This window comes from Oncorhynchus kisutch, linkage group LG2, assembly GCF_002021735.2.
Source record: "Oncorhynchus kisutch isolate 150728-3 linkage group LG2, Okis_V2, whole genome shotgun sequence".
Classification (NCBI taxonomy): Eukaryota; Metazoa; Chordata; class Actinopteri; order Salmoniformes; family Salmonidae; genus Oncorhynchus; species Oncorhynchus kisutch.
Window position 1 is genome coordinate 6451133 of NC_034175.2, and position 24589 is coordinate 6475721.

Consider the following 24589-nt stretch of genomic DNA (forward strand, 5'->3'; position numbering starts at 1 on the left):
CCTACAGTAGAGTTAAGCATCCTGGTCTCATAGACTAGACATAACATAGTAAATCTAAATCCGAGACAATCAAATTAGTATATGTTACGTTTGGTTTGGTAACATAAGATAGATTGTTAAAGCAAAACAAAAGTAGGGTGGTTGTTCGGGGTGGATGCGTGGGTGTATAACGCGAACATTTAGCAACCCAAGGCTGCTAGTTTGAATCTAATCATGGACAACTTTAGCATTTTAGCTACTTTTCAAATACTTACTACTTTTTAGCTACTTTGCAACTACTTAGCATGTTAGCTAACCCTTCCCCTAGCACTAACCTCAACCCTTCAACCTAACTCCTAATCTTAACCCTAACCCTAGACTAGCTAAAAATTAGCCAAGTAGTTAACGCTAGCCATTCATAACTTATCATACTGAAAAAAAAATCGTAACATGTAGTACGTTTTGCAAATTTGTAACATATAAGAATTGTAATTCATAACATATCATATAAAATGGGTTTACTGGTCATCCACAAATTAATTATATATATATTTTTTACCCCTTTTTCTCCCCAATTTTGTGGTATCCAATTGTTTTAGTAGCTACTATCTTGTCTCATCGCTACAACTCCCATACGGGCTCGGGTGAGACGAAGGTTGAAAGTCATGCGTCCTCCGATACACAACCCAACCAAGCCGCACTGCTTCTTAACACAGGGCGCATCCAACCCGGAAGCCAGCCGCACCAATGTGTCGGAGGAAACACCGTGCACCTGGCAACCTTGGTTAGCATGCACTGCGCCCGGCCCGCCACAGGAGTCGCTGGTGCGCGATGAGACAAGGATTTCCCTACCGGCCAAACCCTCCCTAGAGTCTCTGGTGGCGCAGCTGGCACTGCTGTACAGCGCCCTTAACCACTGCGCCAACAGGGAGGCCCCTATCCACACATGAATACATACAATAAGAAACTTAACATATCATACTAAATGGAGTGTCTCGAATTTACATACATAATCATTTAAATGCTCTGAGACCAGGTTGAGTAAAGAGAGGAAGAGGTTAAGAAGGGTTGTTCAAAACATCACATCTTCCTTCCATCAAAAACTTAATCGACTTACATCAAACTCCTCCCAGAATCCTGCTTTGGTCTTCTTGTCTCCCTCGTTCTCTCTCTCGGCCATCTGGTCCAGCAGCCTCACTCTGCTGTCAATGTCTGCTGCATTCACTCTGGTGGAGAAGTAGGGCTGAAGGAGAGAAGGATGGAGTGGACAGGAAAGAGAAGGAGAGGAGAATAAGTCAAGATTTGTTCGGATATGGCTCTAACTTGTCATTCAGGTGAACCCATTATAAGATACAGTATATCCGACCTGTGTAAGGTTGTAACTTTACTGCAACACTCACGGTGACTCTTGTAACCTGTATGGGGTTACAACTGTAAGTCCTGTAAGTCTTTACCTGTTTGAGGTGCACCCAGGTTCCAGACATCTCCTCGATGCCTTTGCGTTTGTAGTGCTCCATCAGGTCAGCCAGGGTGTCAAACATCTCTGTGCCTCCCACCGTGTACCGGTCATTCTATTTATATAAATATATGACGACATGAGTCCCATTATACCTGGCGAAAACCAAACACTGCATTCTACAGTAAGAACCTTATACCAACGGTCAAGCATGATGGTGGTAGTGTGATGGTTTGGGGATGCTTTGCTGCCTCAAGCCTGGACGACTAGCCTTATTAGTAGAAGGAACCATGAATTTTGCTCTGTATCAGAGAATTCTACTGGAGAATGTCAGGCCATCCGTCTGTGAGCTGAAGCGCAGCTGGGTCATGCAGCAAGACAATGATTGAATACAAACAATCAAGTCATGAAAATGACTAAAAATCAACACATTTGAAGTTTTGGAATGTCCGAGTCAAAGTCCAGACTAAATCTCAATTTGGATGTTGTGGCAGGACTTGAAACGAGCAGTTCATTCTTGAAAACACACAAATGTTGTTGAGTTGAAGTAGTTCTGCATGCAAGAGTTGGCCAAAATTCCTCCACAGCGATGTGAGAGACTGATCAACAACTACAGGTAGCATTTGGTTGCAGTCATTGCAGCTAAAGGTGGCACAACCAGTTATTGAGTGTAAGGGTGTTGCATAACTATGTCAATTAAATAAATAAAATAATCATCAATTTGTTTTCTAATTTGTAAACTCAGGTTTTCTTAATCTAATATTAGGTCTTGGTTGAAGATCTGATAGCATTCAATATCAAAAATATGTAAAAATAGAGAAAATCAGAAAGGGGGAGAGCGAGGTGAACATATCTGCCCATCTGTGACATAGTATGCAATTTTCAGGGACCACTTTTGGCTCGTGGGCGCTACTTTCAGAACCACTGGTTCAAAAGTAAACAAAATCAAATCAAATCAAAGTAAATTTGTCACGTGCGCCGAATACAACAAGTGTAGACCTTACAGTGAAATGCTTACTTACAGGCTCTAACCAATGGTGCAGGGAAAAAAGGTATGTGTGTGTGTGTGTGTGTGTCGGTAAGTAAAGAAATAAAACAACAGTAAAAAGACATTTGAAAAAAAGAGTAGTAAGGCTATATACAGACACTGGTTAGTCAGGCTTATTGAGGTAGTATGTACATGTAGGTATTGTTAAAGTGACTATGCATATATGATGAACAGAGAGTAGCAAAAGCGTAAAAAGAGGGGTTGGCAGGTGGTGGGACACAATGCAGATAGTCCGGTTAGCCAATGTGCGGGAGCACTGGTTGGTCGGGCCATTTAGGTAGTATCTGCATGAATGTATAGTTCAAGTGACTATGCATATTAGATCAACAGACAGTAGCTGTTTAGGAGTCTTATGGCTTGGAGGTAAAAACTGTTGAGAAGCCTTTTTGTCCTAGACTTGGCACTCCGGTACTGCTTGCCATACAGTAGTAGAGAGAACAGACTATGACTGGGGTGGCTGGGGTCTTTGACAATTTTTAGGGCCTTCCTTTGACACCGCCTGGTGTAGAAGTCCTGGATGGCAGGCAGCTTTGTCCCAGTGATGTACTGGGCCGTACGCACTACCCTCTGAAGTGCCTTACGGTCGGAGGCAGAGCAATTGCTGTACCAGGCAGTGATACAACCGGTCAGGATGCTCTCGATGTTGCAGCTGTAGAACCTTTTGAGGATCTCAGGACCCATGCCATATCTTTTTAGTTTCCTGAGGGGGAATAGGCTTTTTCGTGCCCTCTTCACGACTGTCTTGGTGTGTATGGACCAATCTAGTTTGTTGTTGATGTGGACACCAAGGAATTTGAAGCTCTCAACCTGCTCCACTACAGCCCCGTCGATGACAATGGGGACGTGCTCGGTGCTCCTTTTCCTGTAGTCCACAATCATCTCCTTAGTCTTGGTTATGTTGAGGGATAGGTTGTTATTCTGGCACCACCCAGCCAGGTCTCTGACTTCCTCCCTATAGGCTGTCTCGTCATTGTCGGTGATCAGGCCTACCACTGTTGTTGTCGTCAGCAAACTTAATGATGGTCTTGGAGTCGTGCCTGGCCATGCAGTCGTGGGTGAACAGGGAGTACAGGAGGGGACTGAGCACGCACCCCTGGGGAGCTCCAGTGTTGAGGATCAGCGTGGCAGATGTGTTGCTACCTACCCTCACCACCTGGGGTCAGCCTGTCAGGAGGTACAGGATCCAGTTGCAGAGGGAGGTGTTTAGTCCCAGGTGGGAAAGGGCAGTGTGGAGTACAATAGAGATTGCATCATCTGTGGATCTGTTTGGGCGGTATGCAAATTGGAGTGGGTCTAGGGTTTCTGGGATAATGGTGTTGATGTGAGCCATTACCAGCCTTTCAAAGCACTTCATGGCTACGGACGTGTGTGCTTCGGGTCTGTAGTCATTTAGGCAGGTTGCATTTGTGTTCTTGGGCACAGGGACTATGGTGGTCTGCTTGAAGCATGTTGGTATTACAGACTCAGGGACATGTTGAAAAATGTCAGTGAAGACACCTGCAAGTTGGTCAGCACATGCCCGAAGCACACGTCCTGGTAATCCGTCTGGCCCCGCAGCCTTGTGTATGTTGACCTGTTTAAAGGTCTTACTCACATCGGCTACGGAGAGTGTGATCACACAGTCATCAGGAACAGTCGTCAAGTTCAAACCCCCGAGCTGAGAAGGTACAAATCTTTCTGCCCCTGAACAGGCAGTTAACCCACTGTTCCTAGGCTGTCATTGAAAATAAGAATTTGTTCTTAACTGACTTGCCTAGTTAAATAAAGGTAAAATAAAAAAATTAGATGAAAAACAGCTGATGCTCTCATGCATGCATCAGTGTTGCTTGCCTCGAAGCGAGCATAGAAATGATTTAGCTCGTCTGGTAGGCTCGTGTCACTGGGCAGCTCGCGGCTGTGCTTCCCTTTGTAGTCTGTAATAGTTTGCAAGCCCTGCCACATCCGACGAGCGTCGGAGCCGGTGTAGTACCAGAAAATATCTTTAATGTACTTCCGGTTAGCTATTAAGAAATGCACCTGATGCTTGCTCCTGGTAGGGCCTGTGCCAGGACTCAATGACCTGTGTGATAATCTTCTGACCCTGAAAACTTTAGACTCCAGCCCTACAATGCCTCTCATTCAAATCCACCTCATGTCTGCACTGTATTACCACAGCTAAAAATAACCTAACCATGATGGTGCTGCTAATAATGTTGAATCTACGAAAAGTAGGTTTGGGGATGAATGCAGTTAGTTACAGTCTAGCTCTGCACTCGGAAATAACTATGCTATTTTTTATTTCTAGTGGTAGTTACTGTACACACATGAATATAAAGTACTTAATTGTGAATACCAATTCTCATTCTCATGTATTTTATTGGAATCGTATACGCATTTTCACACGTCACCTAAGGGTCCAAATTAAATACATAACTAACTAATTAAAACATAACCGCTTGGCATACTTTTGTAACCAAGACAGTGATATCTCTCAAACTCAAACCTATATGTTCATATTGACTGGACTTTGTATAACTGTTTCTGTGCTGAGACAGTAGTGGTGGTGTGTTTGATGTTTGTCAGGTTTTCTCCTAGATGTTGGAAGCAGGAAGGTCATTCGTTGCATAAGAATGAACATTTTGGGGAAACTGAAAATTGGTCTGGTTTCATAACAAGATGTACTCAGATATGGGAAATATTATAGCAAAGATTGCAATGTGAAATTGCAATAGTGAATGTGAGTGAATGTGTGTTAGAGAGAGAAAAACACACGAACACTCACATGCTCGCACACACTCATGCACACACACGCACGCACGCACACGCACACACACACACACACACACACACACACACACACACACACACACACACACACACACACACACACACACACACACACACACACACACACACACACACCTGGCACATGATCTTTATGTGTGAGACCCTCCTCCCTCCGCTGGATGCCTTGCTCTTCTCCTCAGTCAGAACAGACAGAACAAAGTCTCCAGGTTTGGACAGAGACTCCCGCACCAGGAAGGTGCCCGGCTCGTCCCGTTCCCATAGCAACTTCTCTGCGTTGGGGCCTGACAGGTGTCCATGATACCACCTGTATGGTGTATGACAGAGAAGGGGTCAATGAAGCTCTGATGGAAACATCACTATGCCCTACATGGAGGAGAATGGAAGAAGACTTGGTAGAGGACTTTAATAAATGTTTGAGGACATTTTGGTAACTAATGTGTATTTACGGCCTGTACAGATGCACTTTATATGGGTTTATGCAAGGTATTTCTGTCCTGAGAGTATAGTGTGTGTTTGCGTGCATGCGTCTGTGTGTCTGGGAGAGTTTACACTCGTTAGTATGGGGATCGTCTCTGAGTGCTGCCTGCTGTTTAAATTTAGGGGTAGTTCTCGATTTCTACATCTGAACTTCCTGCTTTGCGGTCGGAAAGATTTCGTGGCTCAAGACAGCATGATATTTATAGCCTGAGCCCCACACAAACTACCCCCCTTTTCTTCCTCACCCCATATCTCCCCCCCCACCCCCATAGATCCCCCCCAAATATTTGGCCCTATATTCCTAGCCCGCAATGACTACATCAAGCTTGGTGACTCTACTGACTTGTTGGATGCATGTTCAGTTTGTTTTGGCTGTGTTTCAGATTATTTTGTGCCCAATGAAAATGAATGGTAAATAATGTATGTTTCTAAACACTTCTGAATTAATTTGGATGCTACCATGATTATGGATAATCATGAATGGATTGTGAATAATGATGAGTGAGACAGTTACAGAGGCATAAACATCATAGAATGACACCTCTGCATTAAAATTAGACTATAAAGCATACCATCACAGCAGTACCTGTGATATGAGTATCGAGAAAGAGATCAGAAAGACTGAAATAGAGCAAGATGGAGGTTAGGAGAGAGGAAGGTATTGAGGGTCTGGTCACTGTTTTCAAATGTGTCAAAATCTAAAGTTTCCAACCGCAGCAAGAAAGGGAAGTCAAACTGACAGAGAGAGAAAATAGAGTGGAGAAAGGAGGGGCAGTGAGGGTAGAACATGAGGGATTTACACACACACACACATACACACACACACACACACGCACGCACACACACGCCTCAAAGTAAAGGCCATAGAATTACCTTTCCTTCTGAAAGCTTTATGATCCTCAACATAAAGCGTTTAGATTAATAAATGACAAAATGGCTGGATGTCTCAGGAGTATTTTATATGATCTGCTTCCGTTTGATAAACATGCAACGAAATTCAGCAGAACAGTGAAAGCAGAGTTAAGGGTTAGAGATTTGAGGCAAGAGTACACCGACTTGACTGACTGACTCTGGTGGAATTAAGGGTTAGGGGTAAAGGTTAAAGGTTAGAGTGCACTGACCTCTCAGTGGTGGGGTCAGAGCAGTTGAAGGGGTATTTGAGCTCGATGATGGTGCCGTCTTTGTCCTGCAGGATCCCATTCTCCGCAGTGTAGTACTCCACCAGCTCGGACAGCGTGGCAAACTTCTCCCCTCCATACAGGTCGTAGAAGTCCCCTGTGTTTTGGATACGGATGTGGGTCACCAGCTCACCCACCCTGGGGTCAAAGATCAGGGGAAAGGGGACATTCATGGGCCAGTCAGTGACAGTAGACAATTCCACCTAAACTAGTTAAGTCAAATATATTTTAAGTAGCAAAATAAGTAGCAAAAGAGAGATGCAGTGTATCTGTACCTGACAGAGGGCAAGAAAAGGAGAGAGGAAATGATGAGTGAGGAGAGAGGATATACTATAAATCAAATTTAATTAAATCAAATTTTCAAATCAAATGTTATTGGTCACATACACATCTAGTAGATGTTATTGCAGGTGTAGTGAAATGCTGTAGGTTAACATACAGTGCCTTCAGAAAGTATTCACACCCCTTGACTTATTCCACAATTTGCTGTTAGATCCTGAAATTCAAATTGATAAAATTTAGATTTTGTTGGTCACTGGAATACACACAGTACCCCATAATGTCAAAGTGGAATTATGTTTTTCAAATGTTTGACAAATTAATTACAAATAAATAGCTGAAATGTCTTGAGTCAATAAGTATTCAACCCCTTTGTTATGGCAAGCCTTAATAAGTTCAGGAGTAAAATGTGCTTACCAATTCACATAATAAGTTGCATGGACTTTATCTGTAAGGTCCCTCAGTCGAGCAGTGAATTCAAAACACAGATTCAACCACAAAGACCAGGGAGGTTTTTCAATGGCTCAGAAAGAAGGGCACGTATTGGTAGATGGGTAAAATAAAAAAGCAGACATTGAGTATCCCTTTGAGCATGATGTTATTAATTACACATTGGACGGTGTATCAATACACCCAGTCACAACAAAGATACATGTGTCCTTCCTAACTCAGTTGCCAGAGAGGAAGGAAACCACTTAGGGATTTCACCATGAGGCCAATGGTGACTTTAAAACAGTTATAGAGTTTAATGGTTGTGATAGGAGAAAACGGAGGATGGATCAACAACATTGTAGTTACTCCACAATACTAAACTAATTGACAGAGTGAAAACAAGGAAGCCTGTACAGAAAAATATATATTTGCAACAAGGCACTAAATAAAGTAATACTGCAAAAAATGTGGCTAAGCAATTGACGTTTTGTGCTGAAATGTAGTGTTATGTTTGGGGCAAATCCAATGCAATACATTACTGAGTACCACTCTCCATATTTTCAAGCATAGTGGGGGCTGCATCATGTTATGGGTATGCTTGTAATCGTTAAGGACTGGGGAGTTTTTCAGGATAAGAAAAAAAATGGGCTGGCGCTCACAGGCAAAATCCTAGAGGAATGCCTGGTTGTGTCTGCTTTCTACCAGACACTGGGAGATTAAATTAGCTTTCAAAAACCTAAAATACGAGACCAAATCTACACTAAAGTTGAATACTTAACATTAATAATATTTTTACAAAACATTTCTTCCACTTTGATATTCCAGATTATTTTGTGTAGACCATTGACAAAAAAATAAAATTAAACACATTTTAATCCCACTTTGTAACACAACAAAATGTGGAAAAAGTCAAGGGATTTGAATACTTTCCAAAGGCACTGTAGGTTGAGTGAAGGAGAGAAGGAGAGACAAAGAAGGAGAGAAAGAGATGGAGTATCTCCATCTGATGAAGAGAGAGGAGGAGAAAGAGATGGAGGATGTCCTAGCTGATGGAGAGAGAGAGACAGAGAGAGAGAGAGAGAGAGTGAGAGAGAGATAGAGAGAGAGGATATCCTAGCTGACAGAGAAAGAGAGAGAGAAGGACAAAGAAAGATATGGGGTGTATTCCTACCTGACAGAGAGAGAGAAGTCTCCCTGGTTCTTCCTGCTGGGTCGGGCCAGGAAGCTGCCATGGACGCCCCGGCTCTTCAAAACAGACTCAGCATCCAAGCCAGAGATATCCCTGTGGAACCAGCTGGATACACACAGAGAGACACATTACACACATATACATACAAACCACACACACACAGATCGGGCCACGCACATAAGCACATGCACACACAAAGGGTTATCATCTGGCCCTTCCACACCTGTCCACTGAGCCACATCATCTCTTTGATACTCTGTTTCTTCCCTTGGGGGGAAATTATATGAGACGTGGTAATAAAGATGAGTTAAATCACAATGTGTCTGTTAAATCCCATTTCAAAACCCTGCATTCCATTACCAGCTCATAGATTAACACAGTACTAGGTACCATTACCAGCTCATAGATTAACACAGTACTAGGTACCATTACCAGCTCATAGATTAACACAGTACTAGGTACCATTACCAGCTCATAGATTAACACAGTACTAGGTACCATTACAAACTCATAGATTAACACAGTACTAGGTACCATTACCAGCTCATAGATTAACACAGTACTAGGTACCATTATCAGCTCATAGATTAACACAGTATTAGGTACCATTATCAGCTCATAGATTAACACCGTACTAGGTACCATTATCAGCTCATAGATTAACACAGTACTAGGTACCATTACCAGCTCATAGATTAACACAGTACTAGGTACCATTACCAGCTCATAGATTAACACAGTACTAGGTACCATTACCAGCTCATAGATTAACACAGTACTAGGTACCATTACCAGCTCATAGATTAACACAGTACTAGGTACCATTACTAGCTCATAGATTAACACAGTACTAGGTACCATTACCAGCTCATAGATTAACACAGTACTAGGTACCATTACCAGCTCATAGATTAACACAGTACTAGGTAGCATTACAAACTCATAGATTAACACAGTACTAGGTACCATTACCAGCTCATAGATTAACACAGTACTAGGTACCATTATCAGCTCATAGATTAACACAGTATTAGGTACCATTATCAGCTCATAGATTAACACCGTACTAGGTACCATTATCAGCTCATAGATTAACACAGTACTAGGTACCATTACCAACTCATAGATTAACACAGTACTATGTACCATTACCAGCTCATAGATTAACACAGTACTAGGTACCATTACCAGCTCATAGATTAACACAGTACTAGGTACCATTACCAGCTCATAGATTAACACAGTACTAGGTACCATTACCAGCTCATAGATTAACACAGTACTAGGTACCATTATCAGCTCAAAGATTAACACAGTACTAAGTAGCATTATCAGCTCATAGATTAACACAGTACTAGGTACCATTATCAGCTCATAGATTAACACAGTACTAGGTACCATTACCAGCTCATAGATTAACACAGTACTAGGTACCATTATCAACTCATAGATTAACACCGTACTAGGTACCATTACCAGCTCATAGATTAACACAGTACTAGGTACCATTACCAGCTCATAGATTAACACAGTACTAGGTACCATTATCAGCTCATAGATTAACACAGTATTAGGTACCATTACCAGCTCATAGATTAACACAGTACTAGGTACCATTATCAACTCATAGATTAACACAGTACTAGGTACCATTACCAGCTCATAGATTAACACAGTACTAGGTAGAGAGCAGCCTACACAGCATTATTGCAACCTTTTTTAAGTATACGCTAGTATACAATATTGCTTCAAGGCAAAGAACTAGCAAAACATTTGAATGGTAAAGCCTGACTAAGGCCTAAGAGATGACAAACAGACCACAAACCCACCTCACCACAAAGCACCAACTTTTCATTCAATGGATACTATACTAGCCTATTCTACAGAACAACATGCTGCTAACGATTGTATCACACATCTGAGAGGTAGGACTGATAATGCTTTCTAAACTAGAGGGAATGATTTATGATTGTAAATGTACAATCTATTATCTTTCCTTCGACAATCTCTCACTAACAAGTAGACCATCACTTTGATATCTGTTGCCAAGTTTCAGTGTAGTTGTAGCTACACACGACATGGTCAAGCTATTGATAGACTAAGAGTAGGATGCAAAGGTAGAATCAATCAGAATTGGGCAACATTTCAAGAATTTGAAAAACTACTGCAAAATAACTGGGAATTCCTACAGAGTTTGAAAACAAAACGTTACGTGGGAACTACAAACACACAAGACAGCAGAAAAGTCTAAAGAACAAAGTACTGATGGTAAAGAAACAGAGAGAACAAGTAAAAGAAAGAGAGAAGTTGACATCACGCGTTAGGTAAAGGCAGAGACCAGGGTTGAGCAACTGGGTCTTAAGAGGGAGGAGATCAACTCACCGAACCATTTTCACCTTCACTTCTTCTGGGCCCAAAGAGAAGGAGACGGGATAGTGAGGGTACACGTACAGGTACAACCTCCAGGCTAGCAAATTATGATACATGGTAATGTAACAAATACTGTACATAATTGATGCATCTTCATGCCCTTTCTAAATCTGCAAATCTAGCCAGTTATTAACTACAAATGTACTTCTAAAAATAATGTTTTACTTCCATTATCATCCCTCTCTCTCTCTCTCTAACTGCCCTCCTCCACACATTAGTTTGCTGTATTTATTCATTTCTCTCATTCAACATCACATACACAAAGAACACCCCTCTAAACCACCTGTCTTTTCTTCCTCTTTTACTCCCACACTAATCTGTTCATCAAACCCTCTTTCCTCCCTTACCCTTTCTTGATATATCTCACTTTAGGTAGATAAGTAAACAATCTTACTGTTCTCAGCTCCTTCTGAAAACAAGCGACACTCTTGCTGACAGGCTCGTGTATGTCTTACCCTCCGTCCCTCCCCTCTTTTTCTCTCTGTCGTTCTGTGACACTCTCTCGCTCCTTCCTTCCTTTTTGTGGCTCTTTTCACAAAACAGTGAAAGCAAGAGACAGACAGGAACAAAAAAAGCTGACAGGCCGGAATCTCTTACAGAAAGAGATACTTTATAAATGTCAACGCAATATAAAATCGTAGATTTCATCTTTAAAATTCAACTATAATTCTTTGTCTCTCCTTGCCTCAATCTAATGTCACATCTCTATCTCTCTCTTCTCTATCCCCTCAGAATGATCAAAGCACCACTAGTGTTTTGCAAACAGACACAGTCCAGTGAGATTACTCTGAATATGTCATACCAAACACTGTTCCTCAATGAGATAATGAACTAGAGAGAGAGAGAGAGAGAGAGAGAGAGAGAGAGAGAGAGAGAGCACCTTTAAAAGGTCACTTTAAGGAACTGCACATCTGCTCACCATCACTATCAGGAATGAAAAACAAACTAGCCCCTCCAGTATATAATGGTTAAACTAATCATACATTTTCCTCTGTCCTTCTCATTCTCTCTCTCTTTCCTTCTAACCCACCTGTCCTCCACTCCTCCCCTCTTCTGTCTGAGTGTTTGTTCTCTTCTTTCAGCTGTGTATGTGCACGTGTGTGTGTGTCTAACCTTTTGTGTTCCATTTGTGTTTGACACACAAAGGTCATGCTCGCATTACACTTCCTTATTGTCAGAGTGCGACCCCCCCATACACACATAACTACAGTCAGGATAGCAACTACACAACACTGTTCATGTGAGCATGCTACAAGAAGAGGTGGGCTACATGTATACTAAAGGCTTGTCCACAGAAGTCTGTTAGAGCTTGAAACTGAAACTACTCTTCCCATAATGCAACAGCCAGCTGTTGTGGCTACGGAAGACGCATAGCAACAAAGCAGGGCTGTATAAGTTAACAGCTTGATGTTACAGTGTGACTGCCTGTTGAAGTTAGTGTTACAAATTTCAATACAACCAACATGCAAAGCAGCAGAGAGTAGGTGAGAGGTGCCATTTAAAGCTCCTGATCTGTAGTGGCTGGGGCCGAGAGCACCATGTATCTTGTGTGCCACATATGTCTGAATGCCTTTTTGTTACAGTGGGGCAAAAAAGTATTTAGTCAGCCACCAATTGTGCAAGTTCTCCCACTTAAAAAGATGAGAGGGGCCTGTAATTTTCATCATAGGTTAACTTCAACTATGACAGACAAAATGAGAAAGAAAATCCAGAAAATCACATTGTAGGATTTTTAATGAATTTATTTGCAAATTATGGTGGAAAATAAGTATTTGGTCAATAGCAAAAGTTTATCCCAATACTTTGTTATATACCCTTTGTTGGCAATGACATCTATAAGTACCTAGGTGTCTGGCTAGACTGTAAACTCTCCTTCCAGACTCATATCAATCATCTCCAATCTAAAATCAAATCTAGAGTCGTCTTTCTATTCCGCAACAAAGCCTCCTTCACTCACGCCGCCAAACTTACCCTAGTAAAACTGACTATCCTACCGATCCTCGACTTCAGCGATGTCATCTACAAAATAGCTTCCAATACTCTACTCAGCAAACTGGATGCAGTTTATCACAGTGCCATCCGTTTTGTTACTAAAGCACCTTATACCACCCACCACTGCGACCTGTATGCTCTAGTCGGCTGGCCCTTGCTACATATTAGTCGCCAGACCCACTGGCTCCAGGTCATCTACAAGTCCATGCTAGGTAAAGCTCCGCCTTATCTCAGTTCACTGGTCACGATGGCAACACCCACCCGTAGCACGCGCTCCAGCAGGTGTATCTCACTGATCATCCCTAAAGCCAACACCTCATTTGGCCGACTTTCGTTCCAGTTCTCTGCTGCCTGTGACTGGAACAAATTGCAAAAATCGCTGAAGTTGGAGACTTTTATCTCCCTCACCAACTTCAAACATCTGCTATCTGAGCAGCTAACCGATCGCTGCAGCTGTACATAGTCTATCGGTAAATAGCCCACCCAATTTACCTACCTCCTCCCCATACTGTTTATATTTATTTACTTTTCTGCTCTTTTGCACACCAGTATCTCTACCTGTACATGACCATCTGATCCTTTATCACTCCAGTGTTAATCTGCAAAATTGTAATTATTCGCCTACCTCCTCGTGCCTTTTGCACACAATGTATATAGACTCTCTTTTTTCTACTGTGTTATTGACTTGTTAATTGTTTACTCCATGTGTAACTCTGTGTTGTCTGTTCACACTGCTATGCTTTATCTTGGCCAGGTCGCAGTTGTAAATGAGAACTTGTTCTCAACTAGTCTGCCTGGTTAAATAAAGGTGAAATAAATAAAAATAAATAAAACAGAGGTCAAATGTTTTCTGTAAGTCTTCACAAGGTTTTCACACACTGTTGCTGGTATTTTGGCCCATTCCTCCATGCAGATCTCCTTTAGAGCATTGATGTTTTGGGGCTGTTGCTGGGCAACACAGACTTTCAACTCCCCCCAAAGATTTTCTATGGGGTTGAGATCTGGAGACTGGCTAGGCCACTCCAGGACCTTGAAATGCTTCTTACAAAGCCACTCCTTCGTTGCCCGGGCGGTGTGTTTGGGATCATTGTCATGCTGAAAGACCCAGCCACGTTTCATCTTCAATGCCCTTGCTGATGGAAGGAGGTTTTCACTCAAAATCTCACGATACATGGCCCCATTCATTCTTTCCTTTACATGGATCAGTCGTCCTGGTCCCTTTGCAGAAAAACAGCCCCAAAGCATGATGTTTCCACCCTCATGCTTCACAGTAGGTATGGTGTTCTTTGGATGCAACTCAGCATTCTTTGTCCTCCAAACACGACGAGTTGAGTTTTTACCAAAAAGTTATATTTTGGTTTAATCTGACCATATGACATTCTCCCAATCTTCTTCTGGATCATCCAAATGCTCTCTAGCAAACTTCAGACGGGCCGGGACATGTACTGGCTTAAGCAGGGGGACACGTCTGGCACTGCAGGATTTGAGTCCCTGGCGGGGTAGTGTGTTACTGATGGTAGGCTTTGTTACTTTGGTCCCAGCTCTCTGCAGGTCATTCACTAGGTCCCCCCGTGTGGTTCTGGGATTTTTGCTCACCATTCTTGTGATCATTTTGACCCCACGGGGTGAGATCTTGCGTGGAGCCCCAGATCGAGGGAGATTATCAGTGGTCTTGTATGTCTTCCATTTCCTAATAATTGCTCCCACAGTTGATTTCTTCAAACCAAGCTGCTTACCTATTGCAGATTCAGTCTTCCCAGCCTGGTGCAGGTCTACAATTTTGTTTCTGGTGTCCTTTGACAGCTCTTTGGTCTTGGCCATAGTGAAGTTTGGAGTGTGACTGTTTGAGGTTGTGGACAGGTGTCTTTTATACTGATAACAAGTTCAAACAGGTGCCATTAATACAGGTATCGAGTGGATGACAGAGGAGCCTCTTAAAGAAGAAGTTACAGGTCTGTGAGAGCCAGAAATCTTGCTTGTTTGTAGGTGGACCAAATACTTTTTTTCCACCATATTTTGCAAATAAATTCATTAAAAATCCTACAATGTGATTTTCTGGATTTTTTTCTCATTTTGTCTGTCATAGTTGAAGTGTACCTATGATGATTACAGGCCTCTCTCATATTTTTAAGTGGGAGAACTTGCACAATTGGTGGTTGACTAAATACTTTTTTGCCCCACTGTACGGAGCTGAGAGCTGACTTTGAGAAGGGTTTTTCCCTGTTCAGTCATGTTGCTGTTGTGTATAATTTCTAACACCCAAAAGTGATGACCACTTTCCACAAAGATTCACACACACTGACTAACACACACATACCAAGTGATGACATCACTTGATCCGTTCACTCCTGCAGGGTATGTACACACTCTCACACGGCTGGGGATGCACATACACACGTGCATCCCCAGCCACGCCCTCAGAGCATGCGCAGACCAGCTGGCCGGTGTGTTTACGGACATATTCAATCAATCCCTATACCAGTCTGCTGTTCCCACATGCTTCAAGAAGGCCACCATTGTTCCTGTTCCCAAGAAAGCTAAGGTAACTGAGCTAAACGACTACCGCCCCGTAGCACTCACTTCCGTCATCATGAAGTGCTTTGAGAGACTAGTCAAGGACCATATCACCTCCACCCTACCTGACACCCTAGACCCACTCCAATTTGCTTACCGCCCAAATAGGTCCACAGACGATGCAATCTCAACCACACTGCACACTGCCCTAACCCATCTGGACAAGAGGAATACCTATGTGAGAATGCTGTTCATCGACTACAGCTCGGCATTCAACACCATAGTACCCTCCAAGCTCGTCATCAAGCTCGAGACCCTGGGTCTCGACCCCGCCCTGTGCAACTGGGTACTGGACTTCCTGACGGGCCGCCCCCAGGTGGTGAGGGTAGGCAACAACATCTCCTCCCCGCTGATCCTCAACACTGGGGCCCCACAAGGGTGCGTTCTGAGCCCTCTCCTGTACTCCCTGTTCACCCACGACTGCGTGGCCACGCACGCCTCCAACTCAATCATCAAGTTTGCGGACGACACAACAGTGGTAGGCTTGATTACCAACAACGACGAGCCGGCCTACAGGGAGGAGGTGAGGGCCCTCGGAGTGTGGTGTCAGGAAAATAAGCTCACACTCAACGTCAACAAAACTAAGGAGATGATTGTGGACTTCAGGAAACAGCAGAGGGAACACCCCCCTATCCACATCGATGGAACAGTAGTGGAGAGGGTAGCAAGTTTTAAGTTCCTCGGCATACACATCACAGACAAACTGAATTGGTCCACTCACACAGACAGCATTGTGAAGAAGGCGCAGCAGCGCCTCTTCAACCTCAGGAGGCTGAAGAAATTCGGCTTGTCACCAAAAGCACTCACAAACTTCTACAGATGCACAATCGAGAGCATCCTGGCAGGCTGTATCACCGCCTGATACGGCAACTGCTCCGCCCTCAACCGTAAGGCTCTCCAGAGGGTAGTGAGGTCTGCACAACGCATCACCGGGGGCAAACTACCTGCCCTCCAGGACACCTACACCACCCGATGTTACAGGAAGGCCATAAAGATCATCAAGGACATCAACCACCCGAGCCACTGCCTGTTCACCCCGCTATCATCCAGAAGGCGAGGTCAGTACAGGTGCATCAAAGCTGGGACCGAGAGACTGAAAAACAGCTTCTATCTCAAGGCCATCAGACTGTTAAACAGCCACCACTAACATTGAGTGGCTGCTGCCAACACACTAACACTGACTCAACTCCAGCCACATTAATAATGGGAATTGATGGGAAATTATGTAAATATGCTACCTTATATAATGTTACTTACCCTACATTATTCATCTCATATGCATACGTATATACTGTACTCTATATCATCGACTGCATCCTCATGTAATACATGTATCACTAGCCACTTTAACTATGCCACTTTGTTTACATACTCATCTCATATGTATATACTGTACTCGATACCATCTACTGTCTCTTGCCTATGCTGCTCTGTACCATCACTCATTCATTTTTCCTTATGTACATATTCTTTATCCCCTTACACTGGGTATAAGACAGTAGTTTTGGAATTGTTAGTTAGATTACTTGTTGGTTATTACTGCATTGTCGGAACTAGAAGCACAAGCATTTCGCTACACTCGCATTAACATCTGCTAACCATGTGTATGTGACAAATACAATTTGATTTGATTTGATTTGATTTCTCGCACCCAAAGTCCAAGTGATGATGATTTGCCTTCAATGAAAGAACACACTCTCACACTGACTAATAGTGACGGGGGAAAACACTGATACAGTTACATATTGGGATATGACTTTTGACGATATATTGTATCATTTTGACAATATTGCAATACTATTTTTGCTATAGTTGGCTGTACATGCACCAAAACTCCATCATTTTCCTTTCATATCTTGTTCTCCATCTTCTTTTTAAATAAGGAGCCAATTTGTTTTAAGCACATTTATTTCCATGACTGATCAAAACTTGTTTTCTCATGTCTCTCTCTTGTCCCCTCCACAGCAGACATTTAGTGAGCAATATGTTTGGAAAATCGAATTGCAATACATATAGAATCATGAGAATCGTAAGAACCGCAATACTAATCATACCGACACCTAAGTATTATGATAATATCATATCGTGAGGACCCTGGCAATTCCCAGCCCTACAGGACAACACTTTCCATAGGAATGCTGGCTCATGTTGATTCAAACGCTTCCCACAGTTGGCTGGATGGCTGGAAGTTGGCTGGATGTCCTTTGGGTGGTGGACAATTCTTGATACACACAGGAAACTGTTGAGCGTGAAAACCCCAGGAGCATGCAGTTCTTGACACAAACCGGTGCACCTGGCACCTACTACCATACCCCATTCAAAGGGACTTAAATATTTTGCCATGCCCATTGACCCTCTGAATGGCACACATGCACAATCCATGTCTCAATTATCTAAAGGCTCGAAAATCCTTCTTTAACCGGTCTTATCCCCATCATCTACACTGATTGAAGTGGACATAAATAAGCAATTATAGCTTTCACCTGGATTCACCTTGTCAGTCTATATCATGGAAGGAGTTCCTAATGTTTTGTACACTCAGTGTATATTGAACTGTATTTTTGTCATGTGTGGGAAAAGTGGCATGTACGTAGAAACATATCTAGGGAAAAAGTGTGTAAAAACAAGGTTGCTTTTGTCCTCTGAAGGGAGGGGTGGGGGACATAGGAGGTTGGTGGCACCTTAATTGGAGAGGATGGGCTCGTGGTAATGGCTGGAGCAGAATCGGTGGAATGGTGTCAACAACATCAAACACATGGTTTCCAACACATCCGTTCCAACATATCCGTTCCAGCCATTATTATGAGCCGTCCTCCCCTCAGCAGCCTGGTGGGGGATGGGTTTGAAATAAATACTAATAAATGACACCAAAGAGCCCTGTCTGACAGTAACTATTGTCAAAACAAGAATCTTCCAGGGCTATCACTTTGGCTTGCAAATCGTATCATCTCTCTTGCCTGGACATTTAAATGTATGTAAATACACAGAGTATACAAAAGCTTTCTGTGACATAGACTGACCAGGTGAATCCAGGTGAAGCTATGACCCTTATTGATGTCACCTGTTAAACCCACTTGAATCAGTTTAGATGAAGGGGAGAAGACAGGATAAAGAAGGGTTTTTAATCCTTGAGACAAATGAGACATGGACTGTGTATGTGTGCCATTCAGAGGGTGAATGGCAAGACAAAAGATTGAAGTGCCTTTGAACTCAGTATGGGAGTAGGTGTCAGGCGCACCGGTTTGTGTCAAGAACTGCAACGCTGCTGGGTTTTTCACGTTCAACAGTTTCCTGTGTGTATCAAAAATGGTCCACCACCCAAAAGCAAATCCATCCAACTTGATACAACTGTGGGAGGTCAACATGGGCCAACATCCCTGTAGAATGCTTTCGACACCTTCTAGAGTCCAATTGAGGCTTTTCTGAGGGCAAAAGCGGGTGCAACTCAAAAATAGGAAGGTGTACACTCAGAATGATCAGCCAATGAGAACATAATTAGTTCTCCCATGTCTGATTTTAAATACATACATTACAGAAGGCTAGAGTACATACACAAGCATGCGAGCACACACACACACACATGCACAGACTAACAGACGTTTGTACTGCAGGTGTTAGAACAATGGTTAACACCAGGAATTGCAGACACACTAACATACTGGTTAGTGAAACAAAACGCCTGCAGCAGTTTGAGTTGGGCTCTCTTCCCCTTTCACACCTGTGAGCTTCACATGCTAACTGTGTCTATAGATAGTACTTACCCACAAGACATTGAATGGACTTTTGCTCGGGTGTTCTAGACAGCAGTTCAGTCTCATAGATCCAGTCTTTACAACAGAACGAAGATGAGCTAGAGGTTAGTGCAGTGTGGTCTGTCCACTGTGTCCAGTTAACTAGCATATACTACACTGTACACTGTTCCTGCTGCTTCTCTCTTCTGTCCCTCTATCTACCTCTTCTTTCTCACTCATTTCCTCCCCGTCTCTCCCTGTTGTTCCCCCTCTCTACAATTCCTCTGACTGCCTGCTCTCTATCCCTCCGTCCCGGTCTCTGTCCTGATAAGTTATCAGCAGGCTCTATTACAACGCAGTATTTTCTCCTGCCCTGTAATTTCCCCCAACTTTCTTAATTGCACCTCTCTCTGTCTGGGAAAACAAGTCTGTTCCTGTCTCTCTCTTCTTCTCTCCCTCTAACTGTCCACTTGTTCTCCTTCCCTCTCCTGCAAAAGGAAATTAGCATTCACCTTTCCCATCATACATTTACAGCCACACTCCCTCCTCTTCCTGTACCTGTGTTCTATGGTTGTATTACTTTATAGATACAGTTAAATCAGATGATGCCCTTCCACAGACCTTGTAGGTCAAATTATGACGCGTACCATTGGTCATTTAAGCAATAAGGCCCGAGGTGTGGTATATGGCCAATATATCATGGCTAAGGGCTGTCCTTAACCGCGACGAAACGTGGAGTGCCTGGACACAACCCTTAGCCGTGGTATATTGACCATATATCACAAACCCCTGAGGTGCCTCATTACTATTATAAACTGGTTACCAACGTAATTAGTGCAGTAAAAATACACGTTTTGTCATACCCGTGGTATACCACGGCTGTCAGCCAATCAGCATTCAGGGCTCGACCCCCTCCAGATTATAATACAATGCAATGTGCCCAGGTAATAATGCCCTCACATAATAAAGGGCAAAGAAACAAGCATCACAAACTGTTACCCTTTTTATTGGAGTTCTCAGAAGAAACTGTAACGATAAAAACAACAAGCTGGTAACCATAATAATATTCCAAAATGTAAAAGAACAAAACATTAGACTAAGACATTTAATTAATTTAGAGATTGCCATCATTCTCGATGCAGCCCCGTGTGTCGACACTAGTGGAGCTATTGCATGTCCTTATTTTGGGCAAAAAGGGGGCGAGGCCTCCGGGAACATTTGTGATACAATCGCTCAGGAATGGAGAGCTGCAGGACAGGGCATGGCTGAGGAGCAGGGAGAGCCAATAATGGACCACCTGAGTTTACAGGTGAAGGGAGCAGTGAAGAGGGGGAGGGGCAGGAGTGTAACACTGAACCAATATTATTCTACTAAAGCATCCTCATCAGTTGATAGTTATTAACAGTCTCTCTGTGGGAAGTATAGAGCAGTGTGCCCACCTACACACACACATACACTCAGAATAGGTACACACGCAGAAATGGAATGGGCAGAACAGACATAGTTCTAAATTCCACATGATTTCATATTTACCTAATTGAATTGTACATGTTGCATATCGAATTGAATTCTGCACACCCATAGAACAACGAGTCCACATATTATAGAACCTTTACTTGAAGTGGAAAAGTCCATTTGACCCATTCTAATTCTATGGGACAGAGCCAGGTACAGCGCTGTCTATTTTAGAGACAGGCTTGGGGAAAGATACAGTGAAAACAACCTCTGTGTGAAAGTTAGACACATAACAGACAGACACAGTGCTGCAGTTCATTAGGTAGATACTGTAGAGAAGGTGTTCCCAGTGGAGAACAGAGACTGTGTTCCTCCAGGTGTCTTTGGGTGAAGAGGAAGCAGAACATTTGTAATCTGCTGTGTCCAGAGAAGATGTGTTGGTGGGTAGAGACCTTACTCTACTGTCCAGAGTGTGAGTTTTGGTTTGGGGACAGGAGAGGTGCAGAGCGGGGTGAGATGAGGGTCACTCTCCAATTCCAAAACACGGGTGGGAGAACGCCTTAGGGAGGACTGGCGGAATTGGTCAGCGTGGCACCTGCATCTGCTGCGTGGTCTGTGATTGGCTCTGGCCGGTGACCTCGGACCCGCGGCTGGCCAATCGGCTGAGGATGTTCCTCTCCGACATCTGCAGCCTCACGGCGACGGGTGGTATACGGGCGATGGTTGCCGGGAGACGGGTGACGTCGGCCTTCATGTCACTCAGAAGCTCCTCAAGCTGTTTGAGAACTGAAGGAGAGAGACATAGTTACCACCACCAAAGTCCAACTGACAGAGTTTAGGAAACAATGACGAGAGGGAGAGAAATAAGAAAAATAGATGATGGAAGTGGGTAAGAACAGCAGAGACAGAAAAGAGACAATGAGAAAGAAAGAGAGCGAGTCTGTGTGTGTGTGTAGACTACTGCCATGACGTTGCCCTGTTGGTGAGGTTTATGACCCCCATAAATACCTTTCCCCCTTTTCTCTCTCTACTAAACAGAATGGACACTTGGAAAGCCCTTTGCTAACTTCTTGGTGACTGGGGGGTAGTATTGAGTAGCTTGGATAAATAAGGTGCCCCGAGTAAACTTCCTGCTACTCAGCCATAAAAGCTAGAATGTGCATATACAGTGGGGCAAAAAAGTATTTAGTCAGCCACCAATTGTGCAAGTTCTCCCACTTAAAAAGATTAGGCCTGTAATTTTCATCATAGGTACACTTCAACTATGACACACCAAATGAGAAAAAAAAAATCCAGAAAATCACATTGTAGGATTTTTTATGAATTTATTTGCAAATTATAGTGGAAAATAAGTATTTGGTCAATAACAAAAGTTTATCTCAATCCTTTGTTATATACCCTTTGTTGGCAATGACAGAGGTCAAACGTTTTCTGTAAGTCTTCACAAGGTTTTCACACACTGTTTCTGGTATTTTGGCCCATTCCTCCATGCAGAACTCCTCTAGAGCAGTGATGTTTTGGAGCTGTTGCTGGGCAACACAGACTTTCAACTCCCTCCAAAGATTTTCTATGGGGTTGAGATCTGGAGACTGGCTAGGCCACTCCAGGACCTTGAAATGCTTCTTACGAAGCCACTCTTTTGTTGCCCGGGCGGTGTGTTTGGGATCATTGTCATGCTGAAAGACCCAGCCACATTTCATCTTCAATGCCCTTGATGATGGAAGGAGGTTTTCACTCAAAATCTCACGATACATGGCCCCATTCATTCTTTCCTTTACACGGATCAGTCATCCTGGTCCCTTTGCAGAAAAACAACCCCAAAGCATGATGTTTCCACCCCCATGCTTCACAGTAGGTATGGTGTTCTTTGGATGCAACTCAGCACTCTTTGTCCTCCAAACACGACGAGTTGAGTTTTTACCAAAATTTATATTTTGGTTTCATCTGACCATATGACATTCTCCCAATCTTCTTCTGGATCATCCAAATGCTCTCTAGCAAACTTCAGACAGGCCTGGACATGTACTGGCTTAAGCAGGGGGACACGTCTGGCACTGCAGGATTTGAGTCCCTGGTGGCGTAGTGCGTTACTGATGGTAGGCTTTGTTACTTTGGTCTCAGCTCTCTGCAGGTCATTCGCTAGGTCCCCCCGTGTGGTTCTGGGATTTTTGCTCAATGTTCTTGTGATCATTTTGACCCCATAGGGTGAGATCTTGCGTGGAGCCCCAGATCGAGGGAGATTATCAGTGGTCTTGTATGTCTTCCATTTCCTAATAATTGCTCCCACAGTTTATTTCTTCAAACCAAGCTGCTTACCTATTGCAGATTCATTGCAGATTCAGTCTTCCCAGCCTGGTGCAGGTCTACAATTTTGTTTCTGGTGTACTTTGACAGCTCTTTGGTCTTGGCCATAGTGAAGTTTGGAATGTGACTGTTTGAGGTTGTGGACAGGTGTCTTTTATACTGATAACAAGTTCAAACAGGTGCCATTAATACAGGTAACGAGTGGAGGATAGAGGAGCCTCTTAAAGAAGAAGTTACAGGTCTGTGAGAGCTAGAAATCTTGCTTGTTTGTTATTGACCAAATACTTATTTTCCACCATAATTTGCAAATAAATTCATTAAAAATCCTACAATGTGATTTTCTGGATTTTTCCCCCTCATTTTGTCTGTCATAGTTGAAGTGTACCTATGATGAAAATTACAGGCCTCTCATATTTTTAAGTGGGAGAACTTGCACAATTGGTGGCTGACTAAATACTTTTTTGCCCCACTGTAATTAGTATATTTGGGTCAAAAACACTCTGAATGATGTCTGTGAACTCATTTGGCAGGTGAAAACCTGAGAAAAATCCAACCAGGAAGTGGGAAATCTGAGGTTTGTAGTTTTTCAGCTCATTGCCTTTCCAATATCCAGTGTCTGTGGGGTCATTTTGCACTTCCAAAGGCTTCCACTAGATGTCAACAGTCTTTAGAACCTTGTTTGATGCTTCTACTTTGAAGGGAGGACAAATGAGAGGATTGAGCCAGGTGTCTGGCAGATTGCCACGAGCTTGTGACGTGCGGTCATGTGAATGTTAGCTTGCGTTCCATTGCTTTTCTACAGAGAAAGGAATTCTCCGGTTGGAACATTATTGAAGATTTTTTATAAAAACATCCTAAAGATTGATTTTATACCTCTTTTGACATGTTTCTACGACCTGTAATATAACTTTTTGGACTTTAATCCGACCTTTCGGCTGGACGCGCGTTTGGATTTTTTTACCAAACGCCCTAACACAAGGAGGTATTTGGACATAAATTGTGACCTTTATCGAACAAATCAAACATTTATTGTGGAACTGGGATTCCTGGGAGTGCATTCTGATGAAGATCATCAAAGGTAAGTTAATATTTATTATGCTATTTCTGACTAATGTTGACTCCACAACATGGCGGAAATCTCTTTGGCTGTTTTGGTCTCTGAGCGCCGTACTCAGATTATTGCATGGTATGCTTTTTCCGTAAAGTAAGTTTTTTGAAATCTGACACAGCGATTGCATTAAGGTGAAGTATATCTCTAATTCCATGTATAGCACTTGT

The 24589-nt window shown here is 43.0% G+C and overlaps 2 protein-coding genes across 8 annotated transcripts in view; both read right to left on the reverse strand.

Moving 5' to 3' along the window:
• LOC109906269 (protein tyrosine phosphatase non-receptor type 6) overlaps positions 1-20015 on the reverse strand; it is a 42466-nt gene extending 22451 nt beyond the window's left edge. Inside the window, exons 1-8 of one of the 5 annotated variants that reach the window (XM_031786070.1) lie at positions 12286-12352; positions 11711-11783; positions 11208-11229; positions 8808-8930; positions 6869-7063; positions 5385-5574; positions 1434-1550; positions 1097-1222 (exon numbers count right to left, since the gene is read on the reverse strand). In XM_031786070.1, coding sequence (XP_031641930.1) covers positions 1097-1222; positions 1434-1550; positions 5385-5574; positions 6869-7063; positions 8808-8930; positions 11208-11215 — 759 coding nt within the window. In that variant the 5' untranslated portion in view covers positions 11216-11229; positions 11711-11783; positions 12286-12352. Of the gene's footprint in view, positions 1-1096; positions 1223-1433; positions 1551-5384; positions 5575-6868; positions 7064-8807; positions 8931-11207; positions 11293-11649; positions 11784-12285; positions 12353-19582 lie in introns of those variants that run through there. The other 4 variants (XM_031786066.1, XM_031786061.1, XM_031786068.1 and 1 more) reach the window with 4 other exon arrangements.
• A 527-nt stretch (positions 20016-20542) lies between these two features.
• LOC109900596 (chromodomain-helicase-DNA-binding protein 4-like) overlaps positions 20543-24589 on the reverse strand; it is a 45814-nt gene continuing 41767 nt past the window's right edge. For all 3 annotated transcript variants that reach the window (XM_031786199.1, XM_031786198.1, XM_031786196.1), the window contains exon 41: positions 20543-21793. In XM_031786199.1, the coding sequence (XP_031642059.1) occupies positions 21591-21793 (203 nt within the window). In that variant the 3' untranslated portion in view covers positions 20543-21590. The remainder of the gene's footprint in view (positions 21794-24589) is intronic.